At 42.8% G+C, this 21,583-nt stretch overlaps 1 protein-coding gene and 1 long non-coding RNA gene across 2 annotated transcripts; one reads left to right on the forward strand and one right to left on the reverse strand.

The window, feature by feature from the left end:
- Positions 1 to 10,563: 10,563 nt before the first annotated feature.
- rgmb (repulsive guidance molecule BMP co-receptor b) lies at positions 10,564 to 21,154 on the forward strand. The gene is given in 4 exon segments (XM_061671723.1): positions 10,564 to 11,123; positions 15,954 to 16,294; positions 16,296 to 16,478; positions 19,254 to 21,154. Coding segments are annotated over 4 exon segments (1,386 nt in total). The 5' UTR covers positions 10,564 to 11,005; the 3' UTR covers positions 19,998 to 21,154.
- On the reverse strand, positions 11,253 to 12,932 carry LOC133399819 (uncharacterized). The gene is made up of 3 exons (XR_009768262.1): positions 12,399 to 12,932; positions 11,986 to 12,313; positions 11,253 to 11,390 (listed from the first exon to the last, which is right to left on the reverse strand). It is a non-coding gene; the product is annotated as an uncharacterized LOC133399819 (long non-coding RNA).
- Positions 21,155 to 21,583: the final 429 nt, after the last annotated feature.

Genomic DNA, 21,583 nt, shown 5'->3' on the forward strand with positions numbered 1-21,583 from the left:
CCTCCAGTCTTAGGGGGTTGGCTAATCAATATCATGGCGGGAGATCAATCCTTCTCATGGTTTAGATGTGCATGTATCATCTCCCAGATGATCATGTCACATTTTGTGAGACCTCCTGATGATGGCGTAGGTAACACATCGTGGAATCGGTTTTGCTGTTCCTTGCGCAGCGGCGCGGCTATGCGTAACTGCATACTGTATGTGTGTATGTGTATGCAGGCAGGAAATGAATTGTGCATGTGCTGTACCCAGGTGCACCGCCTGGAGGTTACTGGGCTGCGAGGAGGGTGTGTCTGTTTGTGTGTGTGTGTGTGTGTGTGTGTGTGTGTGTGACACACGGCACGGGGAGACGACAGGGTGAATCGGGAGGATCATCTCCCCCAAAATCCCAGAGCAAGAAACAAGGTCAAGAAGAAAAAGCGCTGGAAGGTATTTTTATGCAAATTGTTATCATGCACTGAATGCTCAATGTGGAATAGGAAAGAAAGAAAAATACAATTTGTAATAGTCAATACACAAAAAAAGTCAACTGTGGCGGGAAGTACCGAATTACAAATATTTTGTTACTCTATGTACATATTTCAGTTATCTGTACTTTACTTGAGTATTTATATTTCTGATATATATATTTATATTTCGTTTACTTTTACTCCCTACATTTGAAAACAAATATTTGTACTTTCTACTTGTTAGATTGTCAAGATGGGTTTGTTACATTTTCCAACCTCTGCAGATGACAACACAACATTAAAAAAAAAAAACGTAAATTGAGAGGTAAAGTCAACTGTGGTTGAGATCTTGATTGACTGAGATCTTGGGTCATAGGCTATGTTCATACAACAGCTCAGTTCCGATTTTTTGATTCTGTCATTCAAAAATTATCTGTCTAATACATATAATTAAATACACACATACACAAGTTAATTTTACCAAGAAGACACAAATAGCATATTATTAGTGGCCATGATCCTCCTTTACAAACGGGTTTATGTTGGGCCCTCTTTTGTCTGAGCATGTGAGGCTGCGAATACAAGGCTGTGAAACAACAACACACAAAAACGTGCAGACAGAATGGATATTTCTCAACACTTTGGCCTTGAGAAGACAGGAATAAATCACAAGTGCAAATATTTGGTTCGCAGCCTGCGGTTCCAGCTGAATACGCCATCAGTTGGCAATTCTTGATGTGTGACATTCAAATGTGTGTCTGGGTTTAGATTCACCTTTGTGTATTTTTTTTTCTGATTTTGAACTGCTGCGGTCGGGAAAGCTTGTTTTTCCCCCGTGTTGTAAAACAAAGAAACGATCCTCTTCAAAAACTCAGAGGCATCGTAGAGCGCTGAGGGGGATGAAAGGAGAGAATGTGTTGAGGTGAAACAGAGCAAGAAATATACCGGATGGATAAATGTTATCACTGTGATTGTTAAGACTGTATTATCCTTGTTAGTGGACCCCGACTACTAAAATCCAATTTTACAACCTGATAGAACATGCATTGTACATTTGTCTCAATTCATTTAACTCACATATCCTCATATCGGACCAGCAATTCACACTGATGAATGATCACCCACGCATGTTATTGTCTTGATTTAAATGGAGTTAAATGCTGAAATTCGACAGGAATATTAGTACTGATAGATGATGCCGTTTGATCATCTTCAATCAATAGCAGTGTGCGACTCTCGTCAAACTGGACTGCTTTCATCGTGGCAACATAAATACCAAACTAGCATTTTTTATTCAGCACATAAACAAGACGTAAGGTTAATTTTTTATGACTAAGCCCCTGTGATCGTCACTTATTCCTGTCATAGAGGAAAAACAGCTTTTTATAATAATTCAAACTTTGGCTACATATTGTAATTATCAAATCAACATGCAATCTTGTTGTTTAAAGTATTTGGTTCATAATATTTACACTGACATAATTATTATATATATTTTTTTGAATATCGTTGCTAAAAGTTCTCACCGAATCGGCAGTTATTTAAAAAACGCGAGCTTAGATTGAAGATACACTTCTCCAGCAAGTCTCCGACAAGTGCATGTCACGTGACATGCACTTGCAAGCAAAAAAAATAATAAAAATGAGCAAAACTGTGGCTACCGCTGATGCTAGTTCTGTTCAGCTACGAGTGGAGAGCCGACTGGAGGAGAAGAAGAAACATTGTTAAGACGACTACTAAATTTGAAATTGATGACCCTCCAAAATTCACTCAGGTCAACGGTTTGGGAGAATTTCAGCTTCCTGGTTGGGATGGAAACCGCCTCATCGACAAGACCCAGACTATTTGCTGTATGTGCTTCAAAAAAACTTCCCCAAGCCATGTCAAACATATTAATGACAACATCCCAAAATTTATTTAAGTGGGGCACAGAAGAAAACACAGGCAAAGTCGACACTATATACCTATAGTGCCCTTAATAAAGTTTATACACTATATGAAATGTATTTATCATATGAATAAATGATATAAATTGTAAATATATTTAAACATATAAACTATATATGATACATATGGTTTTATATTTTATACATAATAATATATTTATTATATTAAATTATTTGTAACGATATTATATTTACTATTCAGTGTATGGCTACTGCCCTACCATATACAAATATAGAGTAAATATAAACGCTAATCAGTAGTAAATGAGATCTAATAGGCCTACAAGATCATGTACCAAACATTACATCCCCACTAAGATAACAAGAGCAATCAACAGAGAGCTGACCTTTGCTAAGGCTGAATAAAATGACCATATAGTGGTATAATCCTTCATACTCTCATAACAGCAAGTGTAATACTGTACGAAATGAAACAGAGCACCAAGAAATCTGAGGAAAACGACTCTTGTCAATTTGTTCTTAAAAAACGATGACAACATGCGGAGGCCCAGTTGTAGGTTAAAACAGTCGTACAATGATAGTGCATAATGATCCAGCAGCAATTCACATAACAAAGTGTAGACAGCTGCCTAACAAGTAAAGGCCAAGAAGACATGGCCACCAACTCAGTGCCAAAAGATGTCACAATGATCAAGACAAAAACCGTCGGATCCAATTGCCAGACCCGCAACAAATGTCCTGTTATTCTTCCATGTGTTTTCTCAAATTCCTCCCCAAAGTTTTATGGAAAACATTTTTTTTTTATTTTTTTTTAAAACTATTTTTATACCCTATTTTCTGGTTTAATGACCAGTAGTAGTAGACCAGCATTTACACCCACTTAATATCTGCTGGTGAACATCACCGCAGCCAGATGTTGTAGTGTGGTTTGGGATACTGTAGTCAGAAAATCATAATTGTTGAGGTTTTATGATCCCCCTTGCCCTTTATTTAATTGGGGTGTATTTCTAATTATTTTGTGAATATTGTCATGATACCATGTTCTTCACACAGTCAGGGGGTGTTTCAATGTAAATTGACATGCTGTTTAAAAATGGATCTGTCTGAATTATTCAGTCTGTTATTGTAGTGTCAGTGATGATGTCTGGTTGTCACGGAAACACGGTCTCATGATCTCAAGTCCACAGCTGGGTCCCCTCTGGATAGACAGAGAAAATGAACCTCACCATGCTAGTGATTTTGACAGAAAATGAGGTAACAATATGTACCGTCACACCATGTCAAAATGTGCCAGAGAGAGAGAGAGAGAGACCACATGGGACAATATTAAGGGGGTCGCAAAAAAGCAATATAAAAGGTTATGAAGTGGTTGCTGTTGGTGGGATGTAGAGTATAACACAATACTTGAACTGATGTCTGCATGCAATGGCTTCTCTGTGGTTCTTTATTCAAACACACGCACATGCACATTATGGCTCCCTGGCTGTAGGATTCAGGTAGATCACCAGTGAGACATTGAATACATGGAACAGTCATCCAGCAACCACGATGAGGGGCTGCAAGTTGACATTTCTTTCCCTGGACACAAAGGAAACTCTATTCATTGTCACAGAATGAGCTCTACGTGTGCATAGGCTGGCTTTACAGGCCTGAACAGCTGTTGATTTGTGCTCCCAGTTAAAGTTGACTTTCACTTTAAACACAAACCAAAGAGAATTACACGTTGTATATTTAAAGCATTCACATAACTTTGCCTTAAAGGCCAGTACGCTAGCTTAATGCTGACACATAATGGGAATAGCCCTAGACAGGCTAACGAATACCATCAGCGTTGCGGTGTTATACCCCTTAAGGAACGGGTATTTGAACATAAGCAGTGGAGCCACACATGGAGAGAGAAAATATAACAATACTCACAGGCATATATTGTTTATCCTCTGTGAAGAACGACGAATATAACTGCGGCTTATACTGTGAAGTTGTGATTGTGTCCATATATATCTATTTGTCTGTATTGTACTGCCCCCAGGTGGCCAAGGGGCAATTACCAGAAGGAGCAACATAATGTCCATTTAAGCAATGTGGTAAAAAGAGTTGAATTCTTTACATTCTATTTATTCATGGCATTACTGTATGCTTTTCTGTACGATATTATAGAGTGCTATTTATTTAAAAACATAGCATTTTCTTTAATTGGGAGGAGGCTGCAACAGATTAATGGCATTTCCATTCATTTTAATCGTTGGAAGATGATTGGAGATACGAGTGTTTTAAGGTACGACGGTGGTCACGGAACGAATTAAGCTCGTATCTCAAAGCATGACAGTATGTCGATTTCTTTGTGATTAGGCACAGCTCCCCTGTGCCAAGGCAAATTATGCACACATGCGCGCTCAAGCACACACACACAAACACACACGGGGCACACATACAGTATTGAAGGACTCTAGAACATTGCACGGTGTTTCATCATTTCATCATCTGCTTGTAATCTTTCATTTGAGCATTTGACCTTAAAGAAAAAAACAAATTTAGAAATAGGTATCATGTGGTTTCATTTTAACAAAAAAAAATCGGAGCTGATTCTTGTTAGAGACATAAGCACACGTGCACGTGTACTCATAGTCAGAACTTGCCAGTTTTGCGAGCTACTCCAAATCATTTAGAGCACAAAGAGGTGTGTTCCACAGAGCTGCGTGTTGAGCCCTCTCATTCTTCATTTTTTCTTGAAGTCAGGCAAACACATTTAAGATTAAAGCTATTTGAAACGTATTCCAGCACTAAATAAATCTTTCAGTGCTCATTTGAGAAGCTGTGTGCCATGACAGGCAGAACTTAACGCCACTCAGGATATGTTAATCCCTACCATAGCTATTAGGAGAAGCACAGCGTGCTGTCTTCACAGTGGGACTCCAAATTGGTCCATCTCTTCTTGGCGCTTTTATTCCAACCTGTCAGCAGATGAGGGCCTCGTACACCTGCACCAAGCTGTCTCCGTGTGTGTGTGTGTGTGTGTTTTTGAAAGAGTGTCCTCACCAAGAAGCTTGCTGTGCTAGCATATTCACCGCCAGCGTTTCTGACAAGCCTAATGAATCTCCAGAGAAGCGCTACCTGCCAGCTCTCTCTTGTTCTGTCTTGTCTTCATTGTACTCTCTTTTCTTTTTTCTCCCCTCTCCTCGTGCTCCTTCCCATTTCTTGATGTTTGTCTAAACCAATGAGTGCATTCATTAAATGTATCCTCATCATCTGACAAACACACACCTACATAGAATGGGGGATTTTGACAATCCACAAGAACTCAGAAGTGATATATTGCATCTGAATGCGTCTGGGAACTCCTTCCACAGAAGTGGAGATATTAATTATACCACCATGCTATATTAGTCATGCCTCAGCTCAGCTTGTCTATCCTAAATCCATTACCTTTGCCTGAAGAAGCCTTGTTAGTTCACAATTGAGTACTAATTACACAGTATGATGATACATAGGCATCATCTTGCAGTAATCACAGCAATTAGGGAAATAAAATGGCTTTAGATGAGCGGGGAAGCAGAAGGAGCACGTCTGTGAAGAACAAAAGATTCACCTGTGACCAGTTAAGCGTCCACCTTAAATGTCCTTCAAAACACACGTCAAAAGTTGTGACTGCATCAGTGAGCTGTTGTGCATCAAGGCAGCACGAGCACACCGAGCATGAGTAATGAAACGCTTCACACTCATTTGTTTTTTTGCACTTCAAATGAGATTGGAACAGCGCACAACCATTAGATCTATAACGATTGCACAGCCCACTCCCCAAAGACTACACACACCCTCCCGGCCCCCCGAATAGTCTATGCATTATGCATTCCGCCCATCTGCCGTTGTGTGAGCACTCTATCCCAAGGGGGGGGGGGAGCGAGAGAGGGGAGGAGAAGAGAGGGAAGCGCTCACAGCTGGATGCAGACAGGAAAGATCCTTCTCTCTGTCTTTTTCTCTCTATCTGTCACTGTGCGGGATGCTGGAATGTTTGGGGTTAGTATGAGCGGGACTCACCTGGGTTTTGGCTTCCGACACACACACACACACACACACACACACACACACACACACGGGTGTAAGCATCTGTCATTTTGTGGTTACCTCTGCTGTGTGTGTTCAAGTGGTTGTGATTACTAACTGAGAATGAGGGTGGCACAGCAGGAGATGAACGATCTGTAGCACGAAGTATGTGTCAAGCTTAAAAGTGCGTGCATGTGCGGAAAAGGGATCAACAGAGACGCGTGTGTGTGTGTGTGTGTGTGTGTGTGTTTGTGTGTATGTCTATGAGGCAGGAAGGCAATGAGGGATGTTTGAATGTGATGCGGCACGGCCGCATGGTGACGGAGTGGTTAGCACGTCTGCCTCACAGTTCTTAGGTTTGGCTTTCCAATCTCGGCTGCGGCCTTGCCTGTGTGGGTTTTCTACGTGCACTGGACAAGTGTTGAGAATTGGCGCCCATGCAAAAACACTTAAAGCAATGCTTCTGGTTTTTCCAATGTTTTTGTGACATCTATATCAAATAAATTCTATCTTCCTTCCACATTCCAACAACATGCATGCTAGGCTCATTGAATACTCTAAACTGCCTACCTGAAGTCTCATTCGGCCCCAGGCACTGCTAGTAGTGCCTTGCTGGAAGACCTCAAGCAGCAGACACACCCATATGGACAATTTGGATATGGATGAATGGGACGCATGTATTGTCACTGTACATGCTCATAAAGAGAGACACTGTTTGAACACAAGGCAATAAATTCATTATCACAGTCACTGTAGGCGCAAAAAATAAAATAAATCCCCAGTCCTTGGGAACATCACGGCAAAATCCACATAAAGAGAGGTACTGTATTCCAAAGTGAGAGCTGATGGAATCACAAGGCATCTGCTTATCAAATATAATGTTTGTTCAACAAGCTGAGGGCCACAAGGGATCATTTTAATGGCATCTTTGTTTCACAGCTGCCAAACACTGACCCAAACCAAACTGCAACCTCATGATCCTCATCTACCATGTTACCCTTCAGCTGTTTCCGTCTTACTGCTCTTTGTGCGTGCATGTGAGAGGAAACAGAAGCTTTCTTGTTATGAAATCATCGGGGGTTGTGAATGTTTCAAATTTCACGCAAAGAAAGAAATGATGAGGGAAATGAGGACAAAGAGAGTTAATATGCAGATAATGAAGGAAGCGGTGCCTGGAACAATTGTGTGAATTGATAACACTTCTACTTTGATCTTTATCCTGATTTGTGGCTAGTTTGTTGAAACTTTGTGGAAGTGTGGTGCTCCTTTTGGTTATCTGGCTTTTGCAGGGTAAAGCCAAACATTTGGTGGATGGCAGAAGCCATATTGGTGTTGCCCTTTATCGGGCACTCATTGAAATACCAAAAATGTAAAATTTAAAAACCATTATGGACGCCAGATACACAACTTTATTCTTGGTAAGAATGTCGGTCAAGCCTTCCTGCATGGGGTTTGCATGTCCTCACTGTGAATATTAGCTTAGCGTTGGCGAATCAATGTGCCTTATATATGCACAGTTGTGTTATACCCTACTCTAAATGTCATTCTTGTACCCAAACACACAAATGCCATCAAGGCTGTGCTTAATAAAGACCACCAGCCCCTTACCCTCTTCCCCACCGATGTGTGTGGTGCACTGAGCAAGATTAATGCACGCAAGGAGACTGGCCCTGATGGCATCCCCAGATGTGTGCTCAGGGTCTGTGCTGGGCAGCTGACTGAGGTCTTAAGCTGACATCTTAAAATCCTCATACTGAACACTGGTGTTCCACAGGGCTGTGTGTCGAGCCCTCTCATCTACTCATTTATCATCTACAACTACACACCTGTCCATGGCCCTAATATCATTGTCAAGTTTGCACACAGTGCAACGGTGATGGTCCTCATCAGCAACAATGATGAGTCCGACTACAGGGAAGAGGTCCAGCATTGGCCCAGTGACCAGCAACCTGGCCCTCAACACCAAGAAGACCAACAAGGTCATTGTGGACTTCATGAGGAGACCAATGACACTGACCAATAGGATTGCGTATTGTGACCGGCGCATTCCCTCCCATGCTTGCTGTTGTCAACATAGTTAGTCGCCATTGTCAACATTTATTCACGCGCACAAACCAATGTTTACCAAAGCTTTCGAGGATTACTCCACAGAACGCCTGCACGTTTATGTACAACCGTTATTGTTAGCACTAGCTTGCTAGGCTACACAGCATTTTGTTGCCTCCTTGCGAGCCATATCGTATTAAAAGTACGTGAGCATACCTCAAGCAATTCTCGAATGAATGTTCTGTTCGGGGCACTGGTGGCGACCACAAAACATTCTTCCGCATTTTGTGCTCCCCCCTCCCCCCACACACAATACATTGGCGTGATCAGAATATGAACGCACCTGCAGACACAACCACACCACCCCCTTCTATATGTTTGTTTGAGGGAAGAGAAGAACAGATTCACTACATAGCTGTGGACCATGTGCGCACACACCCAACACACACACACACACAGGCATGCAAGCACACACAGATGTGCAGAACAACATTTGTTGAAGGATGGCTTGTTTGTGATTCGTTGGTGAAGAGGGGTGTTGAAAGGTGGAAGTGGAGAAGGGAAGCAGAGGTGTGGAGGTGCTGACAAGCTGGACGTTCAGAAACAAACTGTCTTTGTGAATGGTGCTCTGCGTGTGCGTGTGTGTTATAGAAAAAGTTGTTTTATGTCCTATCATCCTGCTGGGACATGCCGAACACTTTAAGGACAAAAAAACTACAGTATTATTTTCTTTAAGGTCTTGTTCAAGTTTGTAATTTAAGAAAGTTCGAGATAGGTACGGTCCTGTACTGTAGTTGTTGTGACAAAGCTGTGTTTGTGTGTCTGTACCCTGATTTCAGCTGTGATGTAATGGATTTGATAAATCCTTTGAAAAAACGTAAAAAAAATGTTAGAAAAATATTAAATAGGGTTATCTCTTGTCTGCATGTCTTTATGGGTGGTTCTTTGATTAGAATGAAAGAAAATTATATACACTGACTGAAATAAAATTGATTTAATGGCACTTCATTGTAGAATATAGTCTGGAGAATAGCTTGCGAAATCTGCAATATACAATATTGTGTCATTCTTTGTTTGTTATTGAAATCTCATAAGTGCAATGTAGTGTCAGTATCATGGTTTTGTGTATTTGACTAAATGTGTCTTATATGTATGAGAAAATATGATCAAATATAAGTGTCAGACTATCACAATTATCACAACTCATCCACTAAACCCCTTTTCTAAGAGTACTGTGTGTGTGCATATAATTGAGTCATGTTTGGCCCAAGCTACCTTGCTGTGACTCACACAGTCACGCCGCATAATTTATGAACCACGGAATCGCACTATTTGGTGTCAATTAGTCACTCCCACCGGCTCGCTCACATACTTGCAGTGTGCGCACATAAAGACAAACCACACACAGAGTCCACACCAGGGCACAAAGTCTAGCTGAAGGTAGTTGTAGGTGGTAAATGATGGTCAATCCATGCACAAGATGCAATATAAAGCGGCAATAAAGGCAAACACAGTGTAGATATGCGAAGCAAGTCAAAAATGATCTTGAATTATGGAAGCTTCGCCTCGGAACGTGTCCAACCGTTTCAACTTTAAGTGAAAAAGGAAGTCGAATCAGACATTCGAAACAACTCCGTTGTTAAGCAATTCGTTTACAACCCAAAGCAGTTGTTACTCCTTTAAATGTGTATACTCCATACAATCGGTTGATATAATGTGTGCAAATCAAGTCGAAACAAAGACTCTTCCTTTAAGAAGTGCAGCGCAAGATGCTTGGGTCACTGAATATTCTTGTTTGATTGCTTTATCTGCCTTTCACAGAAGACAAAAATAAATCGAACCATGACGTCAGTTTTTCATGATTGTATTTCTTTTTTTGAGGGCTGACAGACTATTGTGTCCCTTCATGAATAGCATAATATCTTGTTTTATTCTTTTTTTAAATGAATTTGTATCTTTTTGCACACATCGAAACGATAAATGTTTGTAAAGGTCAAATATTGTCTCTCTCTCTCTCTCTCTCTCTCTCTCTCAATCCTTGTGGGCGTGATTTCCCACCAGCAGGGCTCACTTGAAGCTCTATTGATTTGTTGGAGGAGGAGGAGGGAAAAAAAGTGAAAGGGGAGGATTGGATGATGAGAAGGAGGAGGAGAGTTCGGGCAGAGGGAAGCTGAGCGGAGATTGTGCGCGTTTTGAGTCCGCCAAGTAGCGAACGACCGTGAAAAGCAAGCAGTTAACGTGTTTGAGGGGTGGGGTGGGTGGGGGGGGGGACGGGCAATCACGTGCGCGGGACTGCAAGTGTGGATGCGGGAACAAGTGAAAGTGTGACCACTATCGCTGACAGACTGACTTTCTCCTCTCCTTGCAGCATCTACGACCTGCATTCCGCGGAGTGTGTTGTAAGTGTTTTCATGCTCCTGCTCACCCGTGGAGGAGAACAAGGAGAGAAGAGTGAGGAAGAAGAAGAAGAAGAAGTCGTAGTTCTCCCGAGGCCCGGCCATCACTCCTCCTCGCCTTTTGGAGCTCGGTCCTCTCCCCCTTCCTGGCCCTGCATGGACGGGGATGGGGAGAACCGGATGCTGTTGCAGCGGGGCTGAGCGCCTCGCCTCCCCGTCTATGGTGCGCCGTTTCCGGCCACTGCTTCTGCTGATCATCGCTCTGACCTCGGCTGCCCGCATAGGTAAGCGTGACACCGCAGCCTCTCTTTATCCCTCTCAGCTCACACTGTGCTATGAACACGATCAACATAGCACACGTATACAATCACCACACAAGCTTTTATGTATATATATTTTTTCTTTGACACCCTTTTATTATTCTTTGTGTTGGGCCCACGCCTGCCTGACATTGGCTCTGTGTATAGCGGCAGCGCAGCAGTCCCAGCCCGGATCGAGTTTCTCCTCCTCTCTCTGGAGCCGTCATTCTCCTGTTTCCCCCTTAATGGCTGCTAGAGAAGGGGATTTAAAAAATAAATAAAAATCAATACCAATTAATAGCATATCCATGCATCCTGAGTAGGACAGGTCTTAATAAAAGTGAAGGTAATTTTATTTTGTTGAAAAGCATATCTACAGCTTTTAGAAATACTAATAAATGGCATCTTTATACGTCGCCTTCCAAATAAAAATGGAAAACATTTACAGCTGGTATAAATGCTAACATCTGATAACAATAATACATCGTATAATGCAGATATCCAGTGGGGATATATTTCATGGTAAAAGTTGAGCTCAGTTTGTGTTGAAAAGCCATCTGAAAGCAATCTATGCATCTCTTATGCAGTTATCTTAGTCATCATAATGATAAGTTAGGCTCAACTTCATGCTTCCGATCAACAAATGTTAGGAAAGACATGTTCCTAACATAAACTGCATTTTAAAAACCAGCAGCAAGAAAAACACATCTTTGTCCTGAATGAAGACTTCAGTCTAAAGGATGTGTGTGTTCACCGGAAGCTAACGGTTCATAAGGTCTTTTATTTATCTATGACCATGAAATACAACAGACGAGCAGCTTTATTTTAAAGCTGTTGAATGACTTACGTCCTAAGGACATGACTTATTTCCTCGTCCCACATGTCTGGATTCTTTTATCCTGGAGAACAAATGCATGTTTATTAGGAACAAAAAAGCCCCAAAAATCTTTATGAAGCCACCATTCCTCTTGTTCAAAAGTGCGTGTACGTTATTGCGCGTGTGCAGGGGGTCGGCTGTCTGTGGAGCAGTCACACCTTCAGTAATTAGTTTAACACAGCAAAGGCAGCGGGACAAAAGCACCTCTGCACACAGCCTGGTGGGTGGGTGTGGGGTTGACGGGGAAAGAGACCCAGCTGCCATTAAAAAGAACCCTTTAGGCAACCCTCGGCCTCACCTGGAAAGAATGCACATCATTCATTTACCAAACTTCGATTTGTATTAACTTGTAATAACTGTCTGTTATTGTTCCTGAGACGTACTTCTCACCGCCGCTTAGCCGTCTTTGCAGACGTCAGCGCCCCGCGTTTGTTTAGACAGGAAGGCAAGAATGTTGGAAGCTTGTCTACTCACTCCGGCCTGTCTCGTCATGGAGGGATGCATGCTGTTGTGAGTTCCTGTAAAGTGTTGCAGCCTCCGCTCGGAGGGCTTTTTGCATGATCCGACCTTTGGGTGAGAGAGAGAGAGAGCGAGCGAGTGCACAACAGGGTGATCAATAAGCACTCGGGCTGCGAGACGATGCCTGGAGATTCCTGTCGGATCTCTGGGGATCAAAGAGGTTGGAGGCTTCCAAATGGGGAGACAAAAGAAAACTCCAAATCAAACTGGGGAGATTCACGTTGTGGATCTTTTGACCCCCCCCCCCGCCGCTCCCCAATCTCTCAGTGTGTTTGCCAAGAAGCCTTGTGGGAAATGCAGTAGCTTGGCTGCCGGCTGAAATATTGCTGATGGTGGCTCATTATTTGAGGTGGGAACAACATCAACGGCAGAGCGTAAGTAGCATCTATCGAGCAGAAGGCATTGAACCTCTGAGATGATAGAAGCAGCCTGGAGAGGCAACGGCGCAAACAATATTTTATTGTGCAATACTGTTTCATTGTGTCTGTTCATCCCTCTGGGTATGAAGCACATCAGGCTCTCAATGTGGTGACTAGCCTTCATGTACTTCTATGTCGCTTAAGGAGATACGAATGCCATTTATTTACCTTGACTCACTGTACCACAAACTGCTAGATTTGTTTTTATTCAAGAACAATTTCCACCAAGCAGTAAAGCATGATCTTTTCTTCAGTTTGGGTGCCAACCACAGTGGAATTTCACAGAGGACGCAGCTGCACACAGCAGTCTGTTGATTGGTTCACTGTTGTGCAACAACGGGGATGAACTAGGCAGAGCACATCACGCATGTTCTCATAAACAAATCTCGTCTTCTTGGAATAAGAAGTTACGTGCCGAGAGGAAAGACCACAAAATGCTCCATTGTCGTCCTTTGTTTATCGTGTTCCAAACATTTAATAACATCAAAATTAATTGATTACTCCCAGTGTCTGTGGTATTAGTGGCCTTTTGATATTTAAAAAAATTGGTGGTGCACTGACCCCCTTTGAGACGCCATAGAAGACAATAACATTTTCTCTGGAGTCCCTCCCAAAGCAGAAATCATTCAATGCACGATTCACTTTAAAATTCAACTGAACTGAAATAAGAATTTGACATAGCAATATAGATCAACATAGCCCCCCCGCCCCCCTGCGCCCTTTGATCATGTCAGACATTTGAATGAGCACTTGTTGACCAGCGGAATTCTTAGGCCTCAATCATAATGAAGCCTTAGGCCAATGGAATTCTTTGCCAGCGGGCATACAGTATCCGACATCAAGCATTTCAGGCTTCCCAGTTTTCTGGAACGCGATCATGGTAAAAACGCAAACCAGAGCACGATTTACATTCCAAAGTGTACCAAAACAGTTGTTATTCATCATAGAGAGATCCTGGTTTTGCGAAACATTATAGCATTTCTTCATGCCTTCTTTGAACTCAGTTCTCATTGGAGTTGCTTCCCTTGTTGCTCCATCACTCTGCTCATTTCTGGTGGTGAAAGGGTGCTTTTGTTAGTGTTAGTACTGCTACTGATAATGGTACCTGAAAGGGAATAAACCCACATTGATTAGATATGAAGCTGTATTTTAGTGCTGCCTGCACATGGGAACAGAAGTCAGGTTAATTCGGTCAGGGACAATGTTCCCTCAGTACTCACAGTTTCGGGTGGCCTGCCCTGTAATATAGGTGTACGAGCTGGTGTCAGTATTTTTGAGTGAGGTGTGAGACATGGTTGTGTGTGTGTGTGTGTGGGGTAGGGGGGGTGGGGGGGGGGGGGTAAACTCAGAGCACTACTGCCCCCAAATGGTGGTACAGACTCCTTCATGCCCCCAAAACCAATATGTGTACAAATGAGTGCTTGTGTGCCTGTTTTTGTGTAAGCCAAATCTAATAATGTTAAATGATGGTGTGATGTCCAAGGAATTTGTTGATTTCAGCTGAAACAATTTCATATTTTTCCTGATTGCCCTGCATACCACCATACGAAGTCTAGATGAAAACACAACCGGCATTCTTTGTCTTGCGTCTGAATGTGTGTATGCAGCTGCCCATTGACTGTAGAGCCCCTCTTTGGCCTAATCTAATAGAGGCATGCTTTGACTGATGCATTAGATCTGCTCTCTACTGGCCCTCCCTCACTCCAATGTTACAAAAACGTCCGTATGACTTTTGTCACATTCCAAAATTTTAGCAGTGAGAACAGCAACAATCCAGATTTGGTTTTAAAAGAAACACAATTGCATGCATGTTTTTGTGTGTGCAGTGTTTCTTGGTTTAAACATGAATTAAAGTGATTAAAGTCATGTATTACGGGCGACTGTCTGCTTTTCTCACCTTCTACGACTCAACCCCTCTTTCGCCCCTCACTGCTACTTTGCCACACACAGACATGCTCTGTCATTAACACTGGCTAAACTTTCCATTTGGCAAGTAAAATATCGTCACTCAAATGAAACCTAATGAGAGTAATATATTTAAACATTTAGCACCAAATGAAACTGTCATGAATAGAAATAGATAGATAGATAGATAGATAGATAGATAGATAGATAGATAGATAGCAAGGTAACTTGGCACAACAACAATAACAAAAAAAAACGTCTCCATATACAAAATAGTTTCCCTGTTTTAAAAACGTATGTAGTACTTGTACGGAGAAGAAGAAAATAAATCACGTAACATGTTACAAGTTAGTTTTTTCTTTTAAACCAATAGCTACAGTAGTTAGCGCTGGCTCAACATTTATGCTATCAAAACAACATAGTCCCATAGCTTTGCCGACATTGTGAATTAAGTAACCAAAAAAAATGCTAAATTAGCTGACAGTGGCAAAAAACCTGAACTGAAACTTGTACAGTATGTTTTCAAAAGTAGGGAGTAAAAGTAAAGAGTGGTTGGGAAAAAAAAATACTCACGTAGAGTACAACAGTATTTGTACTTTCTTACTTCTCACCAGTATACAATTGTCAGTGTCAAAGTGCATAGTGCAAATGTAAGCCAACATGCTCCTGTCTTATTTCGCACACAATGTGGTGAAGGCCTGTGGTAGCTTTTTATGGTTACTGATGATAAACGCGATCTTATCTTTTTCAGCCTTAAGTAGTCCTAACAATTCTTTATCTTTTCTTTCTGCTGCTCTCTGATCTTTGGTTTATTACACATGGCCTTTATTACACTCACAGAGCGCTTCGGTTGATCGATCGAAACGTAAGCAGCCGATGGGCGGCTGTTTTTCTTCTTTTATTAGATTGCAGCCGGCCAGTAAGTTTGTTTGCTAAAGATCAAAGCCGGCTACAAACAGTCGTCTTGGTTGTGTTCGGTGTGGGCATAAACTTTCCATTTCTGCTTCAAGCCAACCTGCCAGCTTTCTCAGACAGATGATCATGTTTCAGGAAGTTTTCAGCCCACCTTTGTTACTTTCTCTCATTCCGCTCTAGGTCAGTCCCAGGTGATCACCCCTCAGTGTCGCATCCAGAAGTGCACCACTGACTTTGTCTCCCTGACCTCCCACCTCACGCTGGCTGTGGATGACTTTCACGTAGAATTCTGCAAAGCTTTGCGGGCTTACTCGGCTTGCACGCAAAGGACAGCAAAGTCCTGCAGGGGCAACCTGGTCTTCCACTCGGCCGTGCTGGGCATCTCAGACCTCATGAGCCAGAGGAACTGCTCCCGAGACGGCCCGACTTCCTCCACGTACCCTGAGGTCCACCATGAGCCGTGCAACTACTACAGTCGCACTCAGCATGTGCACGCCCACGGCCCACACTCGCAACCACAGTCACACAAGGCCCGGATTCCTTTTCTGCGGGCTGTTCGGGGACCCCCACTTGAGGACATTCAAGGACAGCTTCCAGACTTGCAAGGTGGAGGGGGCGTGGCCTCTCATCGATAACGACTATCTGTCGGTTCAGGTCACCAATGTTCCTGTGGTCACGGGCTCCTCTGCCACGGCCACCAATAAGGTAAGAAACAAGGTATTTGTTGATGATTTACTGCTTTTAAGGATACAAAAGAAAACAACAAACTCTTAAGCCATTGTTTCAACCAAGCTATAAATTCAGTTTACAGTAGCTTGACAGTTTGTTAAACCTGGTCTGGCATGCATTCCAAGCCTGTCAAGTTGAAAGCCCCTGCAAAAGGTTGAGCCAAATTCTTGGAAATCTACCATTGTTCTTGACGTCATGCAGGGCTTGACATTAACAGCCGCCAACCCGCCAAATGCAGGAAAATTTCAGCAGTGGCGGGCTAGCACCACAACTCTCACTAGCCACTTTGGAGGCTTGTGCTTTGGGATATTTATTTTTCGTCGGCACAACCCCCCCGCCCCTCCTCCATTGACAAATGTATGTATTCAGTTCGCCAATGTATGTCGCTTATGAAAGACAGTACACAGTGGTGACAAAATAGTTCGTGTCAAGCCCTGGGACTCATGCGAAACCTCCATGAATCTCACAAGTCTTGATGGCCCGTGATGATGAAGAAGAAAAAAAATGTGATAATGACCATAAAATCAGAAACTGAACTTCTGAATTGTAATGTAGGACACGTCTTACATTGTCAGTAGTAATAAAATGTACTGTTGAAAGGGAGCTTATTTTATTTGTTATGTCAAGTGATTCACATCTGAAGCGCAAGCAACCATCATTCTGTCAACGTCAAAGTTAGGATTCTTGTTTTATTTGAACAGATGTAACTATGGTTATGACAGTTAAAAACCAAATTTTAAATAAATTGGGATGGTAACAGCGTAACGCTGAATGGATTGTGTTTGACCGTAGAGGTTCCACCGTGGTATGACATCATACCACTGAGACACAATTTTAAACCTCCTGTAAATTCCATCAAGAAGACGTGATGTTATTCTCTGCTGACCAATCAATGGACTGCAGTTTGTCAAGCTCCACCCCTTTCCTACCTCAGTACTGTTTAAAGGAGTTTGCAATTCCCCCCCACAGTCATTGTGACTTGGCAATAGTTCACGATACATTTGATCTGTGCAAAAGCAACCAATCAGAGACAGAACGCATGACTTACGAGGTGCCAAAGCGTGACAAATTATTGATTTTATTTTTTTCTAAATTTCAAACTTCCCAATAAATGGTCACAAAATGTGGTATGGTGGCGTTATTCGAGTGCCGCCTTTTGACCTTTGACACTTAAAATGGTACCGATAGGTGTAAAATGTTAGCGATATATCAATCTGCTCTACTTTCATGTAAGTATGTCTCTCCGGGTTTCAGCCAGTCAGCCTCGCAGGTGTGCGGCCACAACAGCTCGATCTTGTGACTGTCTCTTGTGACTGAAGCACTGTTGGGGGAAAAAAAAAAAAAACTAACTTGGTTAATGGCTCACCATAGTCTGACCTTTAATAACATGGAATGACATGTGTGAAAGGACCCACTGTTTATTGCTGGGTGCGTTTGTGCGTCCGGCTTCCAGAGTTTTATGCCTTTATCCTTGTATGACAACAAAGATGCACAAAATAAGTAGTGGACATCTAAAAAAGAAAAGAAAAAGGTACATTGATGTTTCTTCTGTAGTTCTGTCATATTTAGTGTAGTCCGTACACATCTTTCGTCATTTAAACACATACACACCCACACAAGCAAATAGACTTGCGTACATACCTTGGCAGACACGCACACACAACCACCCACACACACCCACACACGCTGACACACAAAGCAAAGAGTATGGTGGCTGCACTGTGGAGATGAAGGGCTGACCTTGTGTCAGAGGCGGGGCACGTTATTTGTCACAATTATTAGAAGCACGCACACACAAACAGCTCTCCAGGCTTAGTGGCCTGACAGGGCTCATGCCTCACGGCTGTCATGTGCACAAAGCCGCCATTCACCGGAACTATGATGGCGGAATAGTGCTCCCTGCAAGGTTCACGCCACACCTCTGTGCACACACCACTGCTTCCACTATCCACTGTAGTCCTGTGTGTGCGCGCGCGCGTGTGTGTGTGTGTGTGTGTGTTTGTGTGTGTGTGCATGCGTGTGCCAGCATGTTTGCATAGCTGTGTCAAATTGCAACTCGTTAAAAACTCATTTAGACATTTCTTAAATGTTTCTCGGAGTGTCAATAACGTGTGCAATGAATGAGTGTTAATATTTGAGCTGTGTGTGAGTTGCTAAAAGACCTTTTAACATGCAATTTATTGAAGTAAACTAGTAAATAAATAGTGCAAGGAATAACGCACTGAGCGTACAATTTATAGCTTATCCTCCAGTCGATAGCTCAAGTGCCAGTAATCAGAAATCAGAAAATGCTTCAAAATTGTAACCTGCTCATCAGCTCAGTACTGTTACTTCAATTAATGATCACTCTGAAGTGTGAGCGACTTCACTATATGGGCAAAATGATAAGGAAACCTGGCCATTACACCTATAAGAAGTAAAAATATTTTGAATGAACACAAATAGCATTCACGCTTGAGGGAATATAACTTTGTCTGTGTTTCTGTGGGACAGCCTTCCATTCAAAAGAACATTTGTGTGGTCAGAGATCCCCGATGTTAAACCTGGCTCACAATCGTTGTTGTAGTTTACCTCCAAAGGTCTTTTAAGCAATTGTTTTTTTAAATGCATTTTTACAGTATTTTATTTCATAACTGTAATGCCCTCACATGTGGGATAGCTTTTGTTTGTTTTGATTGACTTCCCTGGGTTTGTTCAGTCCGCAAGTCACGTTTCCATTTTGTCATGTTTGCTGTTGTGGTGCATTTATAGATCACCGTTATCTTCAAGCCCTATGAGGGTTGCACAGACCAAAGGGTCTACCAGGCCGTGACAGACAACCTACCCGCCGCCTTCGACGATGGCACCGTGAGCAGCGGAGACCCCATCCACATCTCCACGGGGAGCGACGGCGCCACCGGGAAAGTGAGGGCCCTTTGGATCTCCGAGCGCAGCCCGGGTCACCACGTGGAGCTGCACGCGGGCTACATCGGCGTCACGGTGATCGTCCGACAGCTCGGTCGCTATCTGACCCTGGCGGTGCGGATCCCCGAGGAGCTGGCTCAGGCTTACGACGCCAGCCAGGACCTGCAGCTGTGTCTGAACGGCTGCCCGAGAGTGGAGCGCATCGACCAGGGCGGCCACCTGCCCCTGTCTCCGCCTTCGGTCGGCCTTCAGTTCCAGCCTCTGCACAGGCCCAGGTATTCTTCACAGACACAGTTATCCTCCCACGGCGACAGGCAGGTCTTCACCGCGGAGGCGGCTAAGGAACGCTGCCGGGACCAGCTGGAGGTGCACGACATTTACTTCCACTCCTGTGTCTTTGACCTGCTTACCACTGGCGACGCTAACTTCACCGTGGCAGCATACAGCGCCCAGAAAGACATGGAGAGTCTTCACCCGCACAGAGACAGATGGAGGATCTACCCTGGAGGTTCGGCCGCCTCCACCTTGTACGCCCAACCTTTGCGACTCCTCACTCTGTTTCTGCTTTTTTGTACACTCATCTTGGTGTAAGAGTGGTTGTCCTGCATGTACGTGAAGTGCACTAAAGAGAGCTTTTGGCAGAGCACTGGTACTGACTACTGGTTCCTCTCTTTAAACACGAAGCTTTTACTTTTGCGGTGGTGACACACCTCTAATAGCGGTAACACTTTCAAGCGTTCTTCATCTTTCGATCAGAATGACTTAAAATGTTGGTGTGTAGGTGAAAAATGACGCATCACCCAATTTGTAAATAATGTTTTGGTCTTTCTAGCACAGTGTAATAGTGCAGAGTGTTTTTTGAAAATTTAATTTCTTTGTTATTTGGTGTGTTTTTCAGGTGTTTGTCTTCTTAGAAGCACTTTATTTTGATTTTTCGCTCGTTCAAATCCACATCAGTGTTTCTTACTCACGCGACTACAAAGTTCCTTCACCAACACTTTCTCTGGCATGTTTTATCCTGGCAGAGTTCAAAGTTGGCGATTTTTTTACAATGAAAATACATCAATCTCACAGTAGCTGACTGTATTCAGTATAATGTTTTAAGTATAATGTGAATTGTTATCTTTTGAATGTACTAAAAACATTTGTTTTTTTCCTCCGCAGTCCTTATTTCAACATGTGCGCGCGTGTGTCAGTGTTTTTTGATCCAATTGCTGACTTGCCTGGATGTGTTTCTGCTTCCTCTGGGAGTCATTTTAGAGCATTCCCACCTCTTTGCCAATAGGCTGCAAGTACATAATATGGACGGCTAATATTTGTTGCTCAGTGTACTCTTTGTTGGGTAGCTTTGAGCCAAAGACAAATGGACATTTCTTCATGTGGAGAGGACATAACGCACCATCGAACCAGCACCTTCCCCCGCTCCTGTTTTTTGAATAGAAGTGTGTCAGCTATGGACTATTAACCATCAAGTCGAATGAAATTCTCTGTAATGATTCCGTTTGTTTGGCCAAAAGCTTAAGCAAATTTAATTAACGCGTTCGCTTTTATCATGCGTGACTGTTTCGTGACGAGAGGCGGCCATACTTAACTTATTTAAGTACTCTAGATTCCTGTATAGATAGCTACATCCACTTGCCATGTGAATAATTTAAAAATTGTAAGTTGTGATTGTACTGTCACCCAGTGGTGCTCTGTTGCTATGTCAGTGTGTTATTCAAGGCACTTAAAAATATGGAGGAAAGAAACATGTGTAAGTGTTTTATTTCTGCAAACAATAGAATCCAGACAGCCCCACTGTAGTTCGCGGTTACCTAATCTTTAACAAAGACATTTAAAACAACTTTCCAAGCTATGAGATGGGAAGGAACATCGGGATCACACTCTTAGAATGCACTAACGTCTGTCTGAGGTTAAGTGCGCTCCTGATAAGACGTGAGGTTTGGCTTCGATACAACCTCAACTGACAACCGTTGCCTACACCTGGGAAGCACGCTTTTCAAAACAATAAATGGCTCTCGAGACCTGCCTCCCTATTGACCCCGGTTGTGGATAAATGACTTAATTCCAAAATTATTCGGATCCAGAATGATTTCATCAAGCCGCTCGCAAAGATGGTGGGACTCTTCCATTTCTAGTGCAGATTTCAGAGAGAAAATAAAGTCTCCTCCATGGGT

This window comes from Phycodurus eques, chromosome 3, assembly GCF_024500275.1.
Source record: "Phycodurus eques isolate BA_2022a chromosome 3, UOR_Pequ_1.1, whole genome shotgun sequence".
NCBI lineage: Eukaryota > Metazoa > Chordata > Actinopteri > Syngnathiformes > Syngnathidae > Phycodurus > Phycodurus eques.